At 38.8% G+C, this 24,047-nt stretch overlaps 1 protein-coding gene across 2 annotated transcripts in view; it reads left to right on the forward strand.

The window, feature by feature from the left end:
• GPC6 (glypican 6) overlaps nucleotides 1–24,047 on the forward strand; it is a 1,234,631-nt gene that overhangs the window by 608,777 nt on the left and 601,807 nt on the right. For both annotated transcript variants that reach the window (XM_061435212.1, XM_061435213.1), the window contains exon 3: nucleotides 2,811–3,202. In XM_061435212.1, coding sequence (XP_061291196.1) covers nucleotides 2,811–3,202 — 392 coding nt within the window. The remainder of the gene's footprint in view (nucleotides 1–2,810; nucleotides 3,203–24,047) is intronic.

The following is a 24,047-nucleotide window of genomic DNA, read 5'->3' on the forward strand; positions in this document are numbered from 1 at the left end:
ATTTAATCCCTACAGTAAAGCATTTATACCTCAAGTCTTTGGAGAGCAACAAGAACCAGAAGAAAACAACTCCCTCTTTTGTTTAGCTCTTGCAAATCCAGACCACATTATTGATTACTGACAATTCATTGCTGAAGGCAGTACTCTGTATTCAATAAATTAAGCTTTAATTTCTGAGTCCAACAAAATAATTGACCTCAAAAAGAAGATAAATGAATAGACCATCCTGAGCTCGTGATGAGAATCCACTTTCCAATCTCATTATATTAGTATTTTTCAATTCAGTGATTTTTCCATTCTTTCATAGTTTCTTTCACAATCTGTAACACCTTTTACCTGCTCCTATATGAATAAGGCCAAGCTATTTTCATCTTTGGTTTCAAGACTGAGAGGTTTTATTATGGTAATACTTTGGTATTAATATTAATAATTTAATATAGTTTCCATTTTTAAGACAATCTAAGTGACTAGTAAATTTCTGAAAAACTTTTAAACTGTTTCTGATTTCATAAAATCATAAATAACATAGGCAAATAGCATATATAAATAGGGCTTTCCTAGTGGCTCAGATGGTAAAGAATCCGCCTGCAGTAAAACAGACCCAAGGTCGATCCCTGGGTTGGGAAGATCCCCTGGAGAAAAGCATAGCAACGCACTCCAGTTTTATTCCCTGGAGAATCCTATGGAAGGAGGAGCCTGGCAGTCTACAGTCTGTAGGGTAGCACAGTCAGACATGACTGAAGCAACTTAGCAGATATGCATGCATAGCACATATATAAATATTCTGACCAATGAATCCTTTGACAGTTTTGAAAATTTTTTCCCCATCTGATTTTCCTTTATGAATCCTTGAAGGTTAGAGAGGTTTAATACTATGTAGCCTGATTTTAGCATTTGATAAAAATTAAAATAAGAACTATTTGGTGCCTTAAGGGTGACAAGCCATGAATTTCAGATAATTCCTCAATTTTTGCTGAGATTGTAGCAATAGAATTTCTGTATTTAAGAAGAAAAAGTGTATTCTTTCATAATAAGAGGATAAACATTGAACAGTGTCCATTTTAAATTTAAGCATATCAGTTATATTTGAAAACAAATACAAAATAATCACCATTATAGACACAATTGTATCAAGACAATAGTTCAATGTAGCTAAGTCAAGTGCTTCTTCTGATAAAGAAGAAATTAGGTGTAGCTCCCATGGACGCCATGGAGAGAGTCATTGATTTTTCCTTCTGCATCTCAGGAAAAAGTCTCCCCAAACCTCTGGATAAAAAAAAAAAAAGAGATTTTTGTTGTATTCATTCCTGTTGGAGTTCCTTGAGGTATAGAGGACATGATTGTTCCCTGCATTGGCTGAGGGGGCCATAGCTTCTGGGAATAAGAGAGAACAATGGGCGGTAAAGTGGAATTTCTTTGTTGTTGGGAATTGGGTTCACAGACTCAGAAGCATAATCTTTCCTTAGCCTTTTTCCCACCCCCAATTACATTCTCCAAATGGGATAACGCTTGAGCTTGCTCTGGTGCAAATGGATAAACTTTGTACACACATGAACTCTGTATTTCCTCTGTATTCTTTTTTTTGAGGGGGGTGGGGGGGCGTGGAGTATAATTGCTTTACAATGTTGTGTTATTTTCTGCTGTACTACAGTGTGAATCAGCCACATGCACACATATATCCCCTCCCTCTTGAGCCTCCCTCCAGCTTCCCCACCCACCTCGCCCCCTCCAAGTTATCACAGAGCACGGAGCTGAGTTCCCTGTGCTGTACAGCAGCTTCCCATTAGCTGTCTATTTTACACATGGTAGTGTGTATATGTCAGTCCTATGCTACCAGTTCATCTCCCCTTCCTGTTCCTGCCCCTTTCCATGTCCCCATTCTCTATGCCTGTGTCTCTATTCCTGCCCTGCATATAAGTTTATCAGTACCATTTTTTTCTAGATTCCATATATATGAAGGAGACCAATATGAGGGCCAATGAGTCTAACAGGGACATTGTTTTTTCCATCCCATTTCTTACATACTGTAACTATTCCCAGAAATATTCAAGTGCTGTTTCAGGATGAAAGTGGTCATGTCTTGGTAGATTCTTTTTCATTTAGAACCTCTTAACCAGAAAGCCCAAATACCTGTATGTTGTTCAAGTTCTATATAGTGATAGTTTATCATAATAATACATGGTACTCCATAACTTTCTGATTCATTATGGCAGCCTAAATTCTGTTTATTATAGCTTTGGTATTAAGTGAATTTAATTATACTATGAGCCTCTAAACACTGATAATTGATTGCTATATATAACAACTCCAAAGGGTCCAAATATTTCATTACTTTGAATATCCCATTTATGAACTTTTCCATATAAAAGCAAATTAATTGAATGAGTGGCTAGAACAGATTTTTAAATAGACTGGAGCAAATGTTTTTATCAGTTATGCATTTATTATATTAATGAAAATACTTAGCCACATGTTCTGATTCAAGTTAATAGAGTTTTCTAAAATTTACAACAAATGGAAAAATAATTGAACTTCTTTAGAAGAGTATTCAGTGGTAAATTCCTAATGTAATGGATGTTCTTTCCAACAGAAATCATATGCTTTTCTGTTTTCTTTGAGAGAAGATCTTAGATACAAGTCAAATCTCACTTAAAATATTTTCATCAGTTGATTGGTACCTTAATCACAGGAGACATTTTTCTTTTTTCCTTGAAAACAACCATTAGAAGCAGTTGTTTTTGAGGTAAGTGGATGTTTTGGACTTCCTACATATTTCTAATTTATGACTGCTTTCTTGTTTTACTTTGCAGAGTTTTTCCGAGAGCTCCTGGAGAATGCAGAAAAGTCACTAAATGATATGTTTGTCCGGACCTATGGAATGCTGTACATGCAGAATTCGGAAGTGTTCCAGGACCTCTTTACAGAGCTTAAGAGATACTACACGGGGGGCAATGTGAATCTGGAGGAAATGCTCAATGACTTCTGGGCTCGGCTCCTGGAACGGATGTTTCAGCTGATCAACCCCCAGTATCATTTCAGCGAGGACTACCTGGAGTGCGTGAGCAAATACACAGACCAGCTGAAGCCGTTTGGAGATGTTCCCCGGAAGCTGAAAATTCAGATCACCCGCGCCTTCATTGCTGCGCGGACATTTGTCCAAGGGCTGACCGTGGGCAGAGAAGTTGCAAATCGGGTGTCCAAGGTAATTGAAATTCTACTGTCTTTCTAATTGGCCTTTCCCGTTTTCTCTGTTTTTAAATCCAGTGTTTGTTTGTTTGTTTTTTCTTTAAAATTCATGTAAAAGTTCTCACGTACAGTGGTCTTGCTAAATCAGCTAAATGTCAAAGCTTAATTCTTTGTGTGAGAGGAGCCAGGATTTCAAGCCATTCCGTGTGGTTTGAAACATAATGTCAATATTTATCAGCAATTCAGCAGGGAAGCTTTTATCAGGGAATGCATGAAAACAGGTGTCTTGTAACCATGACCACTTGGCATTTCTGATCAGTTCTAAGGATGATAAATACTCATGCAGCAGTCTCTCCAGAAGTTATAATCCTCTGTGAAGTCACAAGGTGAGTCTTCATGGTGACTGCAAGTGGAGACAAGTTGCTGCTCAAAACACCAGCACCTGGCATTTCTTCTTCTTTATCACCCTTGTCAATGTGGCAAATTCCTTAATAGTAAAAGAAGAGCCTTTAGCTGACACCTGTACAACTGGATTAGGGAGGACTAATGAATACAAAGTGTAGACTCTGGTGGAGAATTCTTTCTGTTATCCATTATCTTTGTAATTCAATGCTGTGTATTGCATTGGGCTTATGAGAAAGATAAACCACTAATACATGTATGTGTCTTTCCTTGAGGATGTCTCTAAACCTTTAATGGATGGGGTCTTTTTCCACTGCTGTTTTTAAACATTGACTGTTTCCTGTGTAAAGGATATATGCCTTTGTTTAAATTCTTCCTTGACATTCAACTGCTCTTATGAGATAGGCTTGCCCATTTATGAGGGCTGTCCAACAAATAAACTGGAAGATGATTACTTTAAGAGGTAAAGTTAAAACAATAGATAACAGGAGTCTGGTATTATGTCACCCAAAGAAGGTCATGTTTGTACAAAGATTATTGCTAAATATTACTTTCTTACTGCAGAGTTGTGCCAAATAGCCATATATTTTTTATAACTATTGGTACTATCCTGCCATGTTTCGTTTTTGTCCACTTTGATCTCCTCAGTATTTACATCTTGGTAGAAAGATGTATATACCCTTAAGAAATGTTTCTCTATGGCTCTGTTTGTAAAATTCATAGCAGTCCAGTTTTTAAATGAGCAATTCTTAAAAAGGTTACTTGAGCCTATGGAAAGATTCTTTGGAAGAATGCTCTGAGGAAGATAATCACAAGGGATTTAATAATACAAAGGGCCTATAACTTTGATGTTAAAAACAATTTTTTTTCATTGAAAAATCAACAACATTTTAAATACCAAAGGAAATAGAAGCCCAAAGGTGGATTAATAAGGAATTGGCCAGGGGGAGTAATAAGAGGAAAATGATCACTTGGGTAAGTCTGTGACATACAGATTGATATAAGAAATAAATATATATTCCATATATTCTTGAGAGATAGATTTTGTTGTTAAAAAATGTTAGTTACGGTGGCTTCAAATTGAAGCCCTTGCTTTTATTGAAGAATGAAATTGCCAGCTTTTGAGGCACATGAGGTAAGAAATTAAAAGCGTGGATTGATACCTGTGACAGTCCTGATTGTTTATATAGAGTCTGCCTGAGTGTGAATAATGATTAGATACATATATTTAACTCTGGGGAAGTCTCAGTGAGGTAAGAGAATATTTTCTATCAGTCCATCTAAAAAGCCACAAGCGAGTTTGCAGATGACTCTCTTTCCTGTTTCTCAGAGGACGGCGTTAAGGGCAGCCGGGAAATGGCGCCTCCCCCTTGTCTTTCCCTGCCTGTCCCAGCCTTGAGATCTTTGTCTACCAAAAACTGACACGTCAACCTTCCTGGTAAAGACTGATATCATGGACCAACCATCAGTGGAGTATGACCTTCAGTTTTGTTTTGTTTTGTTTTCTAGGCATGAGGTGAGATGTACTCTGCAACACTGAGATCTTTCTTCCCTTGGTTTTTTCATGACCAACATTCATTTGCAGAATAGCTGCTGTGGGCTTGCAATGTTGTTAGTGGTCATGTGACCATGAATGTTTACTATTTTATGAAGATATTGGCTTGTTTGGCCTGAGTATCATTAGCCCTAATCTATTCAAATCATAAATCCCATACTGACATCTGATTACTGCCTTCTAGTAAGTGAATAGATGGATGGATGGATGGATGGAAACAGAGAGAGATGGATGGGAATATATAGCCTTGGTTTAGAAGCTGAGAATTTTTTTTTCTCAAATAATTTATGACTTAGCAATTTAAGTATTTTACCAGTGAACTTTCTTACCTAATGATGACCAGATGGTCTGTAGCTGACTAAATCAGATGCAGATTTACTAGTACCATTTGGGTGCCGATGACTTACAGCACCCAAACTGTTCTTTGTGATAAGAATAAAATATTACAAGACTGACTATATTAAGAAGAGAAGTAAGAATTGTGTTTGAGGGTTAGCCCCTCATATATCTGAAGTTTCCTTGTGGTCTGTTACTTGACTGATTTGGAGTTTGTGAAATGATTGTAGAAGAGTTAAGGAATTCAAGGCAAAATTCCAAAATAGAGATTCACAAACTGTAACAACTTACCTCCTGCACCTTGGCTTAGGAGATTTTTTATCCTGCAGTTTCCCTCCTCTCTTACAGTGGCTTCTTAAATCTAGGAAGGCATCATTAATAGCTTCTAATTAATTGTTTTGACTGGGAAATTTATCTCTTTGGCAAAACACAGCAGTTTGACACAAATGTTTTGACACAACATTTGGGGAATTTCCTTACCAGAAAAGTAGGGAACTAATTTGATGACGTCAGCATAACTATTTTTAGAACTTACTCTTGCCATCTCACATCTCACAAGTCTTTTTCTAGGCTTTGGATGGAACACGTTAATTTTAAATAACTGTTTAAAAATACATGTGCTACTGAATGGGGCTTCCCTGGTGGCTCAGTGGGAAAGAATCCACCGGCAATGCAGGAGACACAGTTTTGATCCCTGGGTTGGGAAGATCCCCTGGAGGAGGGCATGGCAACTCACTCCAGTATTCTTGCCTGGAGAATCCCATGGACAGGGGAGCCTGGTGGGCTATATTCCATGGGATCGCAAAGAGTCAGACACGCAACCGAGCATGCAGGCATGTGCTATCAAATACATGCGTATCTTAAAACTAAAGTTCTAACCTCTCGACACACTGTTTCACCTGTATACAAATCTATGTGTAGGAATCACAGCAACATTATTTATAATAACATATACAGTGAAAATATGGCAAATGTCCCATCTGCATAATTGATGATCTCTTCTGAAATCCTATGGAGCGTTGAAAATAAGTGAACTACAGCCACATATGTGGATGAATCAGTTACAAAAATCTTTTTGAGACAAAAAAAATAAAATCACCAAAAAATATATACCATTTCAGTTCAGTTCAGTTGCTAGTCGTGTCTGACTCTTTGCGACCCCATGACTGCAGCACGCCAAGCTTCCCTGTCCATCACCAACTCCCGGAGCGTACTCAAACTCATGTCCATCAAGTCATATACCATTTATATAAATTTTTAAAAAGTACAAAGCAATACATAATTTAGGAATTAAAATATATATGATATCCCATGTGCTTAGTTGCTCAGTCGTGTCCAGCTCTGTGTGACCATGTGTACTGTGGCCTGCCAGGCTCCTCTGTCCATGGAATTTTTCAGGCGAGAATACTGGAATGGGTTGCCATTTCCTCCTCTAGGGAAGTATGTTGCCATTCCTCCTCTAGGGGATCTTCCCGACCCAGGGATTGAATCCACATCTCCTGTGTCCCTTTCATTGCAGGCAGATTCTTTACCTATTGAGCCACTAGAGAAGTCTCTTCTCTTACAATGGCTTCTTAAATCTAGGACGGCATCATTAATAGCTTCTAATTAATTGTTTTGATCGGAAAATTTATCTCTTTAGCAGGGAAAAAAAGAAAGAAGAAAACTTTCGAATAATAAACACAAACATCATATAATAATAACATCTGGGGATCAGGTTTCAATGTATTATAAAAAAGAGATAATCAGGGGGTTCCATACTTACCGATAACATACTGTTTCTTAATCTCTGTGCTCTGTGTGTCTGCATGCAGGTTTAAGATTTTTTAATGAAAGAGATTAAAGTGGGAGGAGACATACCATTGTTCATGTGTGATTCTTTCCATCTCTGTAGATATGCTCAAGTGCCTGAGCTGCCTTCCATGGGTTCATCAAACTTACTGGTGTTTGTAGATTTGACCATTCACTTTCCATGTTCCACATTGTGCTAAATGATATCAACTAAGCATGGAGACAAAGCTCTAAAATGAACATAAAAGCAAATTTTGATAATGTAATAGTCTTGAGAGAGAGGATCCTTACTATTTTTTTAGCATGATCCCTTTTTGAAAGCACCACTCTTACTTCCTTATATACACCCATTCGTGAATGGAAATTTGGATGCCATCAGTCCCTCTGAAGCTAATCAGACGTGGGAAGAACAGAAACAGGGCTGCATAGAGATATTAACAATTGTCCGCTTAGACTGAGCTTCTATTTTTCATCACCAAGTGACTGTAGTGTCTTCACTGGTCCATCCTGAAGCCATTTAAACAAAAAGGACATGACTTTCATATCTTTTTGCTTTAATAAATATGACGTCTATGAGGCAAAGCTATAAATTGTGTCAGTAGCAACCACTTTAACTATGAAAGTCATTCGATTGATTCATTCCAGACAAATTAGGTAGATAATGGAATTGGAATCTATAGAACTTGAACTGTGGCCAAATGCTGTCACTTCTCTCTCTCTCTCTATCTCTCTATCTATCTAGATCTATTATGCATCTGTTTTTCTATTTAATTTTTTTTTATTCCTTGTGGGTTGGAACTTTGGAAAGAAAGTCTGGCTTTAGTACGACCAGAATTTTATTATCAACAGACACCTGCCTATGTCTGCTATCCATAATAGCATCTTTGCATGGGGAGCCTCTTAACGGACACATCCAGCTGAATAAACAATCTTGCATTAACAACATGTGCCTAGAAAGCTATAAACAGAGAGTCCATTTTCCAAAACTGTGGTTGGTACATTACAAGGCTGAAAAAAAAAATGATCATCAAATTTGATGAAATGAAGGCTAGGCAATACATCCATTCATAATATTCTTTGATAATAATTGAAAACTATTCTAAAGAATATGCCATGGATATAGTCTAAAAAGGAAATGATATTCTATCTAGCTTTTGCTTCTGAGATAGAATTTAAGACAAACTAAGACCGCCTGTTGTGCCTGTCACCCAAATGACCTGTTTTGCTCCTTCTGTGGTCATCTTTTGATTGGAGTTAATTTTTTTAGTCATCCAGAAATGAAAAGGACCACAAAGAGACCTTAGGTGAATGAAAGTTTTTTTTTTTTTTAGTTATTTTATGGTCTGTGTATTCTCTTCTGTAATTGATGATTGTCTAACATAGAATAATAATATAATCAATAATATACAATATTAGGAAGAATAGGTAAGCCTTTTGAAGCTATCAATAATGTTTCTATGTTTACAACTTTTAAGTCAGCATGAATAATATATGCTTATTGTTTGATGATGATGGTGTGGACATTATATTATATTTAGAAAGTGCTTTGCCATCAATCAATAAATAATTTCATGATTAAAAAAATAGTAACAAAATAACATTAGTACTGCTGGCCAAAACAGCAAAAAATAGCTTATTAATATACTTCATTGATGATGTATGAATTTTACCATGATCCAGGTGCTGTGATAAGCACTGGAAATTGTAAGGGTGTGAGCAAGTCCAGGGATCAAAGGAACAAAAGAGTTTCTCCCCTGAAGAACAGCATGTGTAGTGTTCTACATAGGACTCCAGGGAAGAGACAAGGTCCCATTTTTATGAAAACTGTTTGGTAATTTTGATTAAAACAATAAAAATCTTTCTTATTAATTTTAAATTATCTTGCAAAATGCCACACTTAGGTGTGTGTTTGGAAAATGATTAAGAGAGTGAAAATTGAGGAGAATGAAGCCATTTATTTCCAATGCATTAAGAGCTTTTTGTATATCCTTTCTTTATGGTCTTTTGGTAGCTTGTGTCTGTTTTTAATAACATATGTATTGTTAAGTGAAGTGTTAGTCGCTCAGTCGTGTCCAACTCTTTGCGACCCTATGGACTGTGGCCTGCCAGGCTCCTCCGACCATGGAATTCTTCAGGCAAGAATTCAAGAGTTGGTTTCCATTTCATTCTCCAGGGGATCTTCCTGATCCACGGTTAAAACCTGGGACTCCTGCATTACAAGCAAATTCTTTACTGTCTAAGCTACTATGGAAGCACCAGATGCTTGTTAGGCTATTTTCTTTTAAAATTATGTTATCTTTTGGAATTCCAATAAAATGGGCACTTTTCTCCCCATTGAATCCAGTTTTGAAGTTGTATTCATAGAAGAAAGGAGAAGGTAAGGGGTTCTTTAACTCTGTGCCAATGCAACTTAGCTAGAAAAAGTTTGGCAACCACAGTTCTGACAATATCTAACAGGTATGATCTTTCTCTCTCCTATAGTCCAAGATGGATGGTTGTAATAACTCAACATTCATTTGATCCTATTAAATTCTTGTAAAAGTGGAGCCATTGTGGCAATGTAGCTAAGGCCTCATCAATAAGCATTAGTTCAGTGTGTTGTATACATCAGGTACTGTGGGTAAGTTCTTAAGATACAAAGACTATGCAAATTAAAGTACTTACAAATACTAATTGGGAGAGAGACAGAAATAATGTCAAAATCTAATGATTTTGATATTATAATCTAATAATATTGATAATCTAATAAAGTCAATTCTACAGTAATTGTTTTGGGAATAGAGAGAAAAGACATCTAGCTTAACCTTGGGGTGTGAGGAACTTTCAGGACTGTAGAGAGGCCTGAAGGACACGTGGAAGGATGTGTGGACATTGACACAGATGATGAGGGCAGCAAGCGTAGTGGAGGCAGGGTGTTTTAGGCAGAGGAAAAACTTAGCAGAAACACAACATGAGGCCACAGATGAGTGCAGGGAGCTGCAAGCACTCCTGGGTATTCCTGAGGCATGAAATAAATAGCGGGGAATAGGCAGAAATAAGACTGGAAATTCAGACGGAACCCTTGAATAAAAACTGCCTCTTTCACTAACATTTTTGTGCTTGTCTTTTTTTTGTGCATAATTAAAAAGTAACCTTTCTTTGTTATTGAAGTATAGTTAATTTGCAATGTTGTGTTAGTTTCAAGTGTACAGAAAAGAGATTCAGTTATTCATATATATACATATCTTTTTTTTTCAGACTCTTTTCCTTTATAGGTTATTACAAGATACTAAGTATAGTTCCCTATAGTATACAGTAGCTCCTTGCTGTTTATCTATTTTATATATAATAGTGTATATGTGTTCATCCCAAACTCCTAATTTATCACCCCATCACTATCAACTTCGGTAACTATAATTTTGTTTTCTATGACTGTGAGTCCATTTATGCTTTGTAAATCAGTTCATTGTTATCATTTTTAGAGTCCATATATAAATGATATCATGATGTTTGTCTATCTTTGCTGAAAAGCATTCCACTACTTTTGAGAGACAAATGTGCTGAGCACCTGCTCTTCACTGGACATTGTTCTGTAAGAAACAGGAAATAACGATGAACAGCATTTACCCTGACAAAAATCACAGTGTATCCAAAAGGATGGAAGTGTAAAAGTTTAAGTGTGGTACAAAGGATCAAGATGAAGATAGGGGTGTGGGAAGAATGCTATGTAAATTAAAAGAAATGTATGCTTCCCTTTGCCTTGAAAAATTGGAAAAGGCACCTTAGAGTGGGTTATAGTCAGACTTAGACTTACAGGATGAATAGGGTCTTACACAGGAGGAAAAGATCTAGGGCTTCCTTGCCAAGGACCCAGCAGGTTAAAGGCATGAATTGTGTCAGGTCCTGATTTTGTTGAGATGTGGCCAGGAGGTCTGGATTGCATTATTTGGATTTTGTATTTCCAGCTAAGGAATTTGAAGGACTTTGCATTGGCAAGAAGTGATAGCTAAGATTTTTCAAAAGACAAGTATGTGGTCAGATTTTTACCTCTCTCCTAGGAAAGAGGTGAAAATCTCTGTTTCATGGATATGATAAACTGGAGTGGGGAAAACTGATGGCGGATGCAGAAATGGAAACTGTTGTAACTGCCCACTCAGGGGGTTAACTGGTCACTCAGGTGACCACTGAGACCTAATTCCAAGCAGGTGGAGCAGAGTGGAGCACGCATCTGGAGAAACAAAGGAGCAAACCAGCAAGGTATAAAAGGCAGTGTCTTCTCAGATTGTTTTTCCAGCATCAAGCACATTTCCGGGCACACTGTTTGTTCTAACTGAGTAACTGTTGTCTGCCTGCTGACTGGTTTGAGAATCACCAACACAGTCAGCTAGTAAAGAATCTGCCTGCAATGCAGAAGATCCCAGTTCCATTCCAGGGTTGGGAACTTCCCCCTGGAGAAGGGATAGGCTACCCACTCCAGTATTCTTCAGCTTCCCCAGTGGCTTAATGATAAAGAATCCGTCTGCACTGTGGGAGACCTGGGTTCGATCCTGGATTGGGAAGATCCCCTAGGGAAGGGCATGGCAACCCATTCCAGTGTTCTTGCCTGGAGAATCCCCCTGGTGCACTACAGTCCATGTGGTCACAAAGAGTTGGACACAACTGAGTGACCAAGCACACAACATAGACATGTTTGTTGGCAAGGGATGATAACATTTAGCTGGAGAGAAAAGCTAACAGGATCAGATGAAACATCAGGGAGTATAAATACTTGAAAAGGATACAAAAAAAGAAGGCAAATGACCAAAAACATATTGTTTTGAAAGTAAAGAAAGAGAAGTGCTCATGAAATAGGGTAATCAGCAGCATCAGACGTTGCAGATAGTCAAGTGGGAGGGGCAGAGAAAATAGACCTTTGATTTGGCCATTAGAATGCTATGAACTTTAGCAAGTGCATCTTGCCCAGAATGGTGTTTGTTTTTTTTATTTTTGCTTAGAAACGTTAATTCTTCTGTTCCTGTACTTTCTAGAACAGATTGAACAAAGCATGGTCTATAGACTGGAGCCCATTCATAAAGAAGTTGTGATCATTCTGCAACAAGTCAAAAGTTGAAGCCATTAAAGAAATCTTGATAGCAATTTCACATTGCTGAGACATCTAAGACCCCACCAGTGGAATCTTCTATAATGTTGAACTTTCATGGTATGTCTCCTTGATGTGAGGTACATCTTGGTTATCCCCTGTAGGATCAGATATCAGGTCATGACATCCTGGGAAAATCAGCCAGCCAAATTCTGTCCAGATCATTTGAGCCTCAAACAGATAGTTGCAAATGTATCAGTACTATTCTAGAATAACCCTCAGAAGAGGAAGATGGTGAACCTCTATTCACTGATTCTGTTGGTGTCTTTGAGTTTCTTCTTTCTGTTTTCAGCCTCCCTTTGCCCCTCTCTGTGTGTCCTTGCCCTAACCTTCTTCCCTTGGAGAACCTTCTCAATGTTTCTAACCATGATGGGCTCTCATAAACCCGTTTTGATTGGCATGTCGGCTGTTTGTGTGTGTTCCACAAGTATGAGAACTCTGGGGCCATGGAATATGTAGGCAACAATTGGACATCTTTGTTACTAATAGGAAATATCCATTGCTAAAATGTACCAATTAAGGGACAACACGAATCTTAAAGGCCCAAGATTAACACTCTAGTGCTGTAACTCAAAGAATGCTGCTTCTGAAATGGCTTCATAAAGAAAAACGGACCTGACAGTTTATTTCAGTGGCAGTGCTGACTCTGTTCCTGGTTATTTATCTCTGAATGCCTTTATGCTTTTCCTACCAGAAGGCTCTGTGAAACAAGGTTTGAACAACAGTCCTGCCATAATTACTTTCACATGCAAAAAAGCACATTCTGAGTGCTGACAGGAGACGTTGCCGGCTGTGTGATATCATAGCTGAACTTGAAAGTTTGGAGGATTTTTCTTTTATTGTCCCATCTTCAGAGACTCAATGTTATAAGGACATTCCCTGAGGTAATATCAGTGCACTGTAGAGGTTTATGAGCCAAGATACACATCAAAAATAATTTTAATAAAGCTTGACAGCTATATTGCATTAATCGTGCTGACATAGTGAAGCAGGACTTATGTAGGGAGTACGACATATTGGTATTTTTTAAAAAGGAGGTATTAGGTCATACAGATACTTTCTTGTAAGAAAGATGGGGGGGTATATTATTACATACCATAGATTTTCTCCATTGTTATGTCTGTGATAACATAACACAAATATTGGATCCTACTTTGGTCACTTTAAGTGTTTTTCCACATCTTCCCCTTCCTGGGTTTGCATTTTCTCTCTCCGTCTTGATGAGTGATATTCAGTGCAGATGCAGTGGATCAATCCCAGATGCTTAGAAAATAGTCGTTGTCCCACACAATATTGAAACTCGCATTTTCCTGTATCTAAATAGGATAGCCCTGGGTGAAAATGGACAGTTCCGAGTGTCAGTAATAGGATAATGGTGATTTTGACATTCAGAGGTAAGTTAAACTATAACCTGAATCAATAGATGTTCCAAGTTAACACCAGCTGACACTTCAGTGGCTGGCATAAACAGATTCTTCAAAATTCATTTTCATCCTTGCAGGAAGATGCTGCATGTCAAAATTGCCACTTTCATATTTAATACTCAGCAGAGAGCAAGATTTTTTATGGAAATTTAATCCTCTTCAGTTCATAATGTCTTAAGAAGCCAGGAAGGCAAACTTTTCCTCTGTTCATTTTGCAGAGGACTTGGGCAATCAAAGCAGCTCCTCCCTTCAGTATCTTAGACTTTCATCAATACAGTCCTTATGGAAACAGTATCATTCTGCATATTATTCTCATAGTAGGCATAAATATGAGTTTCTCCACAAGGAAATAGAGCTGTTTGTAAATAATGGGTGTTACAACGTCCTTCTTTGCTCTTGGCTTTCTAAAAACAAGTTCTCTTGCTAAAAATACATGTAAATGTAAGGCAACATTTATTTCACTAGTTTTCAATGAAAGTGGACCGCATTTAGTCAGAAATACAGGGTTTGATGGTGCTTTAAAACATAGCAGGGCTTCCCTGGTGTCTAGCGGTTAAGAATCCGCCTGCCACTGCAGGGGACACAGGTTTGATCTGTGGTCCAGGGAGATCCCTCATGCTGCCGAGCCACAGAGCCAGTTTCCCACCACTAGTGAGCCCACGTGCTGTAGCTGCTGAGCCTTTCTGCCTTGAGCCTGTGCTCCACAGTAAGAGAAGCCACCGCTGAGAAGCCCAGGTATAGCAACTAGAACGTAGACCCTGCTAAACGCAACTAGAGAAAAGCTCAAGAGACAACGAAGACCCAGCACAACCAAAACCAAACAAATAAATAAAAACCACAGCAAACCACTCACTCAGCAGAAGTCCTTTCCTGTTAGCATTCTGTTGCTCACTTTAGAGGCTGCGCCAAGGAGAATCCAGCTGTGCTTCCAATAAAGTGTATTATTGAAAAGACAAAACCTCATGGTATCCTGCAGCATTTGTAGGCAGAAAATAACTACATAAGATATTTATGTCACTATTTCCATATGATATGAGAAATATCTCCTTTGGAGGGGAGAGAAAAAGTACCCTGACATTTTGGCTGGGAGAGAGTAGATAGAATCTGGATTGAAAGTCTTTCTTACTTTCTTTTCTTCATGTGTGAAAGTGATAGGTTTTTCCATAGAAATTCTGATATGCCCGTTGTTTAATAAATTATAGAACCTTTGACTCTCAGCTATCCAGAGTCTCTCTCCTGATCAATTTATATTTCATTACTTGTTTTGTGATTGTGAGACAAAGGGAATTGGGGAAATGAGATTAATCTTACAAATCACTCAAGCCAAATGAACATTTTTCCTCTATAAATTACCAAAAGAGTTCAAATAAAGCTGTCATCCTAGCTTAAAATGACATTCAGTTGTTGTTACTGGTCAGAAAAATATTTTTATGCAATTTCACATATTATTTCTGACTCCAAAATCAGTATGTGCTCATCCAGAAAGAAAAAATGTGTACAATGCAGAAGAATACAAAGAAGAAAATAAAAAATCCTTAATTCTTACTACCTAGAGATAACCAGTGTCAAAAGTTTGCATCTCTAGTGGTTTGTACCTCTAATATGCTTTTATATTACGTATTATTAAATCATGTGTGTGTATGCTCAATCATTCAGTTATGTCCCAGTCTTTGTGACCTCATGGAATGTAGCCCACCCAGCTCCTCTGTCCATGGAATTTTCTAGGCAAGAATACTGCAGTAGGTTGCCATTTCCTCCTCCAGGGGATCTTCCTGACCCAGGGATCGAACCCACGTCTTTTGCATCTCCTGCATTGACTGGCATATTCTTTACCACTGTGCCACCTGGGAAGCCCTATTGTTAAATCATGGGGGATACTTAATATTGGATTCTACTTTTCATCACTTTAAATATCTTTCCACATCGATAGCACTTTTATTAAAAAATTACTCTTATTTGTAAAGTTTTGTTTTACAACCTAAAGGATTTGCTTGCTGCCAGTATATCTGGGATCTTCACAAATAGTCGCCCCTTGGACATTTTTTCTCATAGCAGGAAGCAACTGTAGTAAGCAGTTTGTGTGTGTGTGCATGATGGTGTGGGTGTTTAACTCCTCTGCACTCTCAGGGCCAGCATACATGGCTATTTCATATATTCTTAATCATGTATTTAGCTATTGGAAATTTTTGGTTATTTATAGTCAACACAGTTAACAAAAATTAGAAGCAATTTTTATGGAAATAAAAGATATACCCATAAAGAAGATATTGGGATGAGGCTGCTAGAAAAATATTTATTAGATCTCCCTATTACTTCCCACTGAGCTGAATATCTCCATCTAAGCCAGACTGCAAAGCTGTGGACTTTGTTCCGAACTGTCTCACAGATGTGTTCATTTGGCATGACTTTTTTAAGAGTTTAAATAATGGGTTTTTTTTTTCTAATTTTATTTTATTTTTAAACTTTACATAATTGTATTAGTTTTGCCAAATATCAGAATGAATCCGCCACAGGTATACATGTGTTCCCCATCCTGAACCCTCCTCCCTCCTCCCTCCCCATACCATCCCTCTGGGTCGTCCCAGTGTACTAGCCCCAAGCATCCAGTATCGTGCATCGAACCTGGACTGGCAACTCGTTTCATACATGATATTTTACATGTTTCAATGCCATTCTCCCAAATCTTCCCACCCTCTCCCTCTCCCACAGAGTCCATAAGACTGTTCTATACATCAGTGTCTCTTTTGCTGTCTCGTACACCGGGTTATTGTTACCATCTTTCTAAATTCCATATATATGCGTTAGTATACTGTATTTATGTTTTTCCTTCTGGCTTACTTCACTCTGTATAATAGGCTCCAGTTTCATCCACCTCATTAGAACTGATTCAAATGTTTTCTTTTTAATGGCTGAGTAATACTCCATTGTGTATATGTACCACAGCTTTCTTATCCATTCATCTGCTGATGGACATCTAGGTTGCTTAAATAATGTTTTAAAATGAGGAAGATTGACATAAATTGTGGATTTCTACAATTTCTAAGGGTTTCCTTGGTGGCTCAGTGGTAAAGAATCTGCCCGCCAATGCAGAAGATGAGGGTTCAATCCCTGGGTGGGGAGGATCCCCTTGCAAAGGAAATGACAACCTATTCTAGTATTCTTGCCTGGGAAATCCTATGGACAGAGGAGCCTGGTGGGCTGCAGTCCACAGGGTCACAAAAGAGTCAGACACCACTTAGTGATTAAACGACAACAAGCAATTTCTAAAGATATAACCAACCTGGATTTGTGTCCTGTGTAGCAAAATCAGCTGGAGTAAATATATAGGATGAGTTTGTTTTAGCTTGAGAATTTGTGTTCTGGTTTGACTTGGGTCTGACCATTCCTGTGATTGGTCTGATTCTGAAGTCAGTGTGGATCACCATCTATCACAGTGTTTGGTTCTTTTCCTCCCAAGATAGAAGTGTTTCTCTGTACCCATGTCTTTACTAAAAGTGGAAGATGATAGGGCCATGTTTCAAGAAAAAAAAAGTAGGAAGCTTATTTTGTTTTTTGTGGAAGTATAAAATATTCTAAACATTTAATATGCAAATTGTAACTATGTTTTAAAAAACATCATCAGTAAGCTTCACCTATGGTTATTGACTCCTTAGCATTTGAATTTGCAAACCTGCTTTTAAGTTCTCTATTAGCCATCACTATGAGCTGAACTTTATTCATTAATCAGATAAAAGCAAACCAATAGCTTAGAAAAAGACTCTGCTATTCCTGATGTTGATGTCAGGAAAGAATCCTTTCCTTTAATGTCTTTGAGAACATTCTTATCATATATGAATATGGTCTTCCCTGGTGGCTCAGTCGGTCAAGATTCTGCCTGGAATGCAGGAGACCTGGGTTCAATCCCTGGGTCAGGAAGATCCCCTGGAAAAGGAAATGTCAATGCACTCCAGTATTCTTGCCTGGAGAATTCCATGAACAGAAGCGCCTGGTGGGCTACAGTCCATGGGGTCACAAAGACTTGGACAAACTGAGTGACTAACACTACTACTACTTATCATATAAACAGCCGAAGTTTACTTCTGCTGAAATGGACCTTAGCAAGCAAAGGCCTAGAATGTTTTCCATTAGTGTCATCATAGCATCATCACCCCTGTCAAATCCATTCCCGTCTGAGGTAAATGGAAGCTAACAGCTACTGAGTGCTTGTAAGCCACTGTACTTAGTACTTTTCACATACTGTCATTTAATTATTGCATTAAACCCATGATATATGTGTCGTAATCATTGCATTTATTAGATAAGGAACTTGAAGCTGAATGGCAGGGAATCTGCCTCTTCAAGTGCTGAGGTTTTAGTCTGAATACAGAAACCTGATATCAAACTTATTGGTCCTGAGACTTACCTGGTGGTCCATTTGCAGGGGGTGTGGGTTTGGTCCCTGATCAGGGATCTAAGATCCCATATGCCTCCGGACTAAAAACCCAAGACATAGAACAGAAGCAGTATTGTAACAAATTCAGGAAAAACTTTAAAAACGGTCCACATCAAAGAAAAAAAAAAATCTTAACAATGAAAATAGAAATTGGTCTATGGCAATGTTGTCAACAGAAGTAGGGTGAGAATCATATATGTATGTAATGCCTGTGAATTTCTATAATTTTCTGTAAGCACATTAAATAATAAATTTTAAATCTAGTATATCCAAAACATTGTCATTTAAATATGTAATCAGTATCAGATGAGATCAGATCAGTCGCTCAGTCCTGTCCAACTCTTTGCGACCCCATAAATCGCAGCACGCCAGGCCTCCCTGTCCAGCACCAACTCCCGGAGTTCACTGAGACTCACGTCCATCGGGTCAGTGATGCCATCTAGCCATCTCATCCTCTGTCGCCCCCTTCTCCTCCTGCCCCCAACCCCTCCGAGCATCAGAGTCTTTTCCAATGAGTCAACTCTTCCCATGAGGTGGGCAAAGTACTGGAGTTTCAGCTTTAGAATCATTCCTTCCAAAGAACTCCCAGGGCTGATCTCCTTCAGAATGGACTGGTTGGATCTCCTTGCAGTCCAAGGGACTCTCAAGAGTCTTCTCCAACACCACAGTTCAAAAGCATCAATTCTTCGGCGCTCAGCCTTCTTCACAGTCCAACTCTCACATCCATACATGACCACAGGAAAAACCATATCCTTGACTAGACAGACCTTTGTTGGCAAAGTAATGTCTCTGCTTTTGAATATGCTATCTAGGTTGGTCATAACTCTCCTTCCAAGGAGTAAGCGTCTTTTAATTTCATGGCTGCAGTCACCATCAGTAGTGATTTTGGAGCCCAGAAAAATAAAGTCTGACACTGTTTCCACTGTTTCCCCATCTATTTCCCATGAAGTGATGGGACCGGATGCCATGATCTTCGTTTCTGAATGTTGAGCTTTAAGCCAACTTTTTCACTGTCCTCTTTCACTTTCATCAAGAAGCTTTTTAGTTCCTCTTCACTTTCTGCCATAAGGGTGGTGTCATTTGCATATCTGAGGTTATTGATATTTCTCCCGGCAATCTTGATTCCAGCTTGTGTTTCTTCCAGTCCAGCGTTTCTCATGATGTACCCTGCATATAAGTTAAATAAACAGGATGACAATATACAGCCTTGACGAACTCCTTTTCCTATTTGGAACCAGTCTATTGTTCCATGTCCAGTTCTAACTGTTGCTTCCTGACCTGCATACAGATTTCTCAAGAGGCAGGTCAGGTGGTCTGGTATTCCCATCTCTTTCAGAATTTTCCACAGTTTATTGTGATGCACACAGTCAAAGGCTTTGGCATAGTCAATAAAGCAGAAATAGATGTTTTTCTGGAACTCTCTCGCTTTTTCCATGATCCATCAGATGTCGGCAGTTTGATCTCTGGTTACGCTGCCTTTTCTAAAACCAGCTGGAACATCAGGAAGTTCACAGCTCACATATTGCTGAAGCCTGGCTTGGAGAATTTTGAGCATTACTTTACTAGCGTGTGAGATGAGTGCAATTGTGTGGTAGTTTGAGCATTCTTTGGCATTGCCTTTCTTTGGGATTGGAATGAAAACTGACCTTTTCCAGCCCTGTAGCCACAGCTGAGTTTTCCAAATTTGCTGGCATATTGAGTGCAGCACTTTCACAGCATCATCATTCAGGATTTGGAATAGCTCAACTGGAATTCCATCATCTCCACTAGCTTTGTTTGTAGTGATGCTTTCTAAGGCCCACTTGACTTCACATTCCAGAATGTCTGGCTCTAGGTCAGTGATCACACCATCGTGATTATCTGGGTCATGAAGATCTTTTTTGTACAGTTCTTCTGTGTATTCTTGCCATCTCTTCTTAATATCTTCTGCTTCTGTTAGGTCCATACCATTTCTGTCCTTTATCGAGCCCATCTTTGCATGAAATGTTCCTTTGGTATCTCTGATTTTCTTGAAGAGATCTCTAGTCTTTCCCATTCTGTTGTTTTCCTCTATTTCTTTGCATTAATCACTGAAGAAGGCTTTCTTATCTCTTCTTGCTATTCTTTGGAACTCTGCATTCAGATGTTTATATCTTTCCTTTTCTCCTTTGCTTTTCACTTCTCTTCTTTTCACAGCTATTTGTAAGGCCTCCCCAGACAGCCATTTTGCCTTTTTGCATTTCTTTTCCATGGGGATGGTCTTGATCCCTGTCTCCTGTACAGTGTCACAAACCTCATTCCATAGTAATCAGTATAAAAACTATTAATCAGATATTTTAATTTTTTGTATGATGTCCTCAGATTTCAGTGTGTATTTTATACTTACAGCAGATCTCAGTTTGGGACTGGTCATATTTCACATGCCATACATGGCTAGTGGCTGATGTAGGGGACAATGCAAATGTATAGTTTTAATGCATCACCCTCCTATTTGAGGTAAAGAGTGTTAGGAATTCACACCAGGAAGCCTAAACCCTTGTGACTGATTATTCATACAGTTCCTCCAGTGATGAGTAAAATAGAGAAAGATTCTGACTTTTCATAATGCATTTCGGGCCCTGAGTGGAATTCTGACATAAATAACACAGACATTTTATTGAGAGGTTTGTTCTTCCCGGTCTCTCAAATGCTGGCTCTGTATGTGATACTACTGTGGTCCCTAAGTATCATGAGCATCAGAAGATTGTCAGTCATCAGGCAGGAATTAATCTACAGTTTTCCATCTGCCCAGTGGAGACGGAGGAGACTAATTAATGCAGGAGTTGGCAAACATCCATGGGTGTCAGCATCAGTAGTAAACAAAAGAAATAATTCTCCAACTATTATTGCATGGAGCTCTCTGAAGTATTTAATTCTTGAAGAGGGGCCCTCATGCTCATAGGTGTGGCCCATCACTGGATTAAGTGTCTCAAAACCACATGACTGATTAGTGTTCGGAACATATGAGGGTACTTCTACACTTTTGGGGGGATAAAGAAGGTACTTTTCAGGTGGAAGCCCCTGCAATATTGATTCTCTTAGATTTCTCATAAAAACATTTTAGGGTATTGTTTTTTTTAAGAAACTGGAAAATTATAGCTTTAGTGAATTATTGTTTCACTAGTAATGCATAAAGTGCATCATGCACTAGTCTGAGGAGGCCTTACAAATACCTGTGAAAAGATGGGAAGTGAAAATCAAAGGAGAAAAGGAAAGATGTACCCATTTGAATGCAGAGTTCCAAAGAATAGCAAGGAGAGATAAGAAAGCCTCCCTCAGCGATCAATGCAAAGAAATAGAGGAAAACAATAGAATGGGAAAGACTAGAGATCTCTTCAAGAAAATTAGAGATACCAAGGGAACATTTCATGCAAAGATGGGCTCGATAAAGGACAGAAATGGTACAGACCTAACAGAAGCAGAAGATATTAAGAAGAGGTGGCAAGAATACACAGAAGAACTGTACAAAAAAAGATCTTCATGACCCAGATAATCACAATGGTGTGATCATTCAACTAGAGCCAGACATCCTGGAATATGAACTCAAGTGGGCCTTAGGAAGCATCACTATGTACTAAGCTAGTGGAGATGATGGAATTCCAGTTGAGCTATTCCAAGTCCTGAAAGATGACGCTGTGAAAGTGCTGCACTCAATATGCCAGAATATATGGAAAACTCAGCTGTGGCCACAGGACTGGAAAAGGTCAGTTTTCATTCCAATCCCAAAGAAAGGCAATGCCAAAGAATGCTCAAACTACCACACAATTGCACTCATCTCACACGCTAGTAAAGTAATGCTCAAAATTCTCCAAGCCAGGCTTCAGCAATATGTAAACCGTGAACTTCCAGATGTTCCAGCTGGTTTTAGAAAAGGCAGCGTAACCAGAGATCAAATTGCCGACATCTGATGGATCATTGAAAAAGCAAGAGAGTTCCAGAAAAACATCTATTTCTGCTTTATTGACTATGCCAAAGCCTTTGACTGTGTGCATCACAATAAACTGTGGAAAATTCTGAAAGAGATGGGAATACCAGACCACCTGACCTGCCTCTTGAGAAACCTATATGCAGGTCAGGAAGCAACAGTTAGAACTGGACATGGAACAACAGACTGGTTCCAAATATGAAAAGGAGTACGTCAAGGCTACATATTGTCACCCTGTTTATTTAACTTATATGCAGGGTACATCATGAGAAACGCTGGGCTGGAGGAAGCACAAGCTGGAATCAAGATTGCCAGGAGAAATATCAATAACCTCAGATATGCAAATGATACCACCCTTATGGCAGAAAACGAAGAAGAACTAAAGAGGCTTTTGATGAAAGTGAAAGAGGAGAGTGAAAAAGTTGGCTTAAAGCTCAACATTCAGAAAACTAAGATCATGACATCCGGTCCCATCATTTCATGGCAGATAGATGGGGAAACAGTGAAAACAATGGCTGACTTTATTTTTCTGGGCTCCAAAATCACTACAGGTGGTGACTGCAGCCATGAAATTAAAAGACGCTTACTCCTTGGAAGGAAAGTTATGACCAACCTAGACAGCATATTATAAAGCAAAGACATTACTTTGCCAACAAAGGACCATCTAGTCAAGGCTATGGTTTTTCCAGCGGTCATGTATGGATGTGAGAGTTGGACTATAGAGAAACCTGAGCACGGAAGAATTGATGCTTTTGAACTGTGGTGTTGGAGAAGACTCTTGAGAGTCCCTTGGACTGCAAGGAGATCCAACCAGTCCATCCTAAAGGAGATCAGTCCTGGGTGTTGATTGGAAACACTGATGTTGAAGGTGAAACTCCTATACTTTGACCACCTGATGTGAAGATCTGACTCATTAGATAAGACCTTGATGCTAGGTAAGACTGAGGGCAGGAGGAGAAGGGGACGACAGAGGATGAGATGGTTGGATGGCATCATCGGCTCAATGGACATGGGTTTGAGTAGACTCTGGGAGTTGGTGATGGACAGGGAGACCTGGTGTGCTGCGGTTCATGGGGTCACAAAGATTCAGACATGACTGAGCGACTGAACTGAACTGAATGCATAATTCATAAATGTGCGTCAAAGTGATGCTCTATGGGTTGACAGAGTTGACACTCATCTTCCCAAAAGGTCTGTTACTATCAGGCAAGAGCTTATCAAAAGAGGGGTCCTATTCAATAATTCCTATTCTATGATTGATACTTTCCTAGCCACTGTGGAAGTGTTGATTTCTTAATGGATTCTCTTTGTGATATAGAGAAGCAGATCAACCCAGCCCCAACTGCTGACTCTGTGGTGGCCACCCTGTTCTTGATCTATGTATCCACTCCCCAGGCTTGCCATATACTAGTGCTAGAGAGCTGACCTTAGACTTATTTCATAATTCTATTCATTCAATTAATTTAGGATATGTAAACTGATTTATTGCAAGCCTTAAACTCATTTTCCTCAAGAGAGCCCAGAATATTAGGTTAGCAGTTTTTTTGAGCACAGCTTTGACTCAGTTTCAGCCAGCAGGCAATTTAGTGTCAGCATCCCATAATTTTAGAGACAGTGTCATTTTCTCTAGGCTTTTCACTGCTGAGTCAAAAATCTGTTCAAGAGGGTACAAGTATGTCAGAGTATTTCCAGTGAAGAGAAAATTCCTGGATGACGTCTGTCTCTGCAGCCTTAAATCTTGGTCTCATTCCAACCATCTATCATTGCATTTCTTTTTCAATACTCAGTGTTCCTACAAACTAATGTATTTAAGACTGATCTTCATAATCTGGAGCAGAACTCCATGGCCTCATCGTAGG

The sequence above is a fragment of the Bos javanicus genome, chromosome 12 (genome assembly GCF_032452875.1).
Source record: "Bos javanicus breed banteng chromosome 12, ARS-OSU_banteng_1.0, whole genome shotgun sequence".
Classification (NCBI taxonomy): Eukaryota; Metazoa; Chordata; class Mammalia; order Artiodactyla; family Bovidae; genus Bos; species Bos javanicus.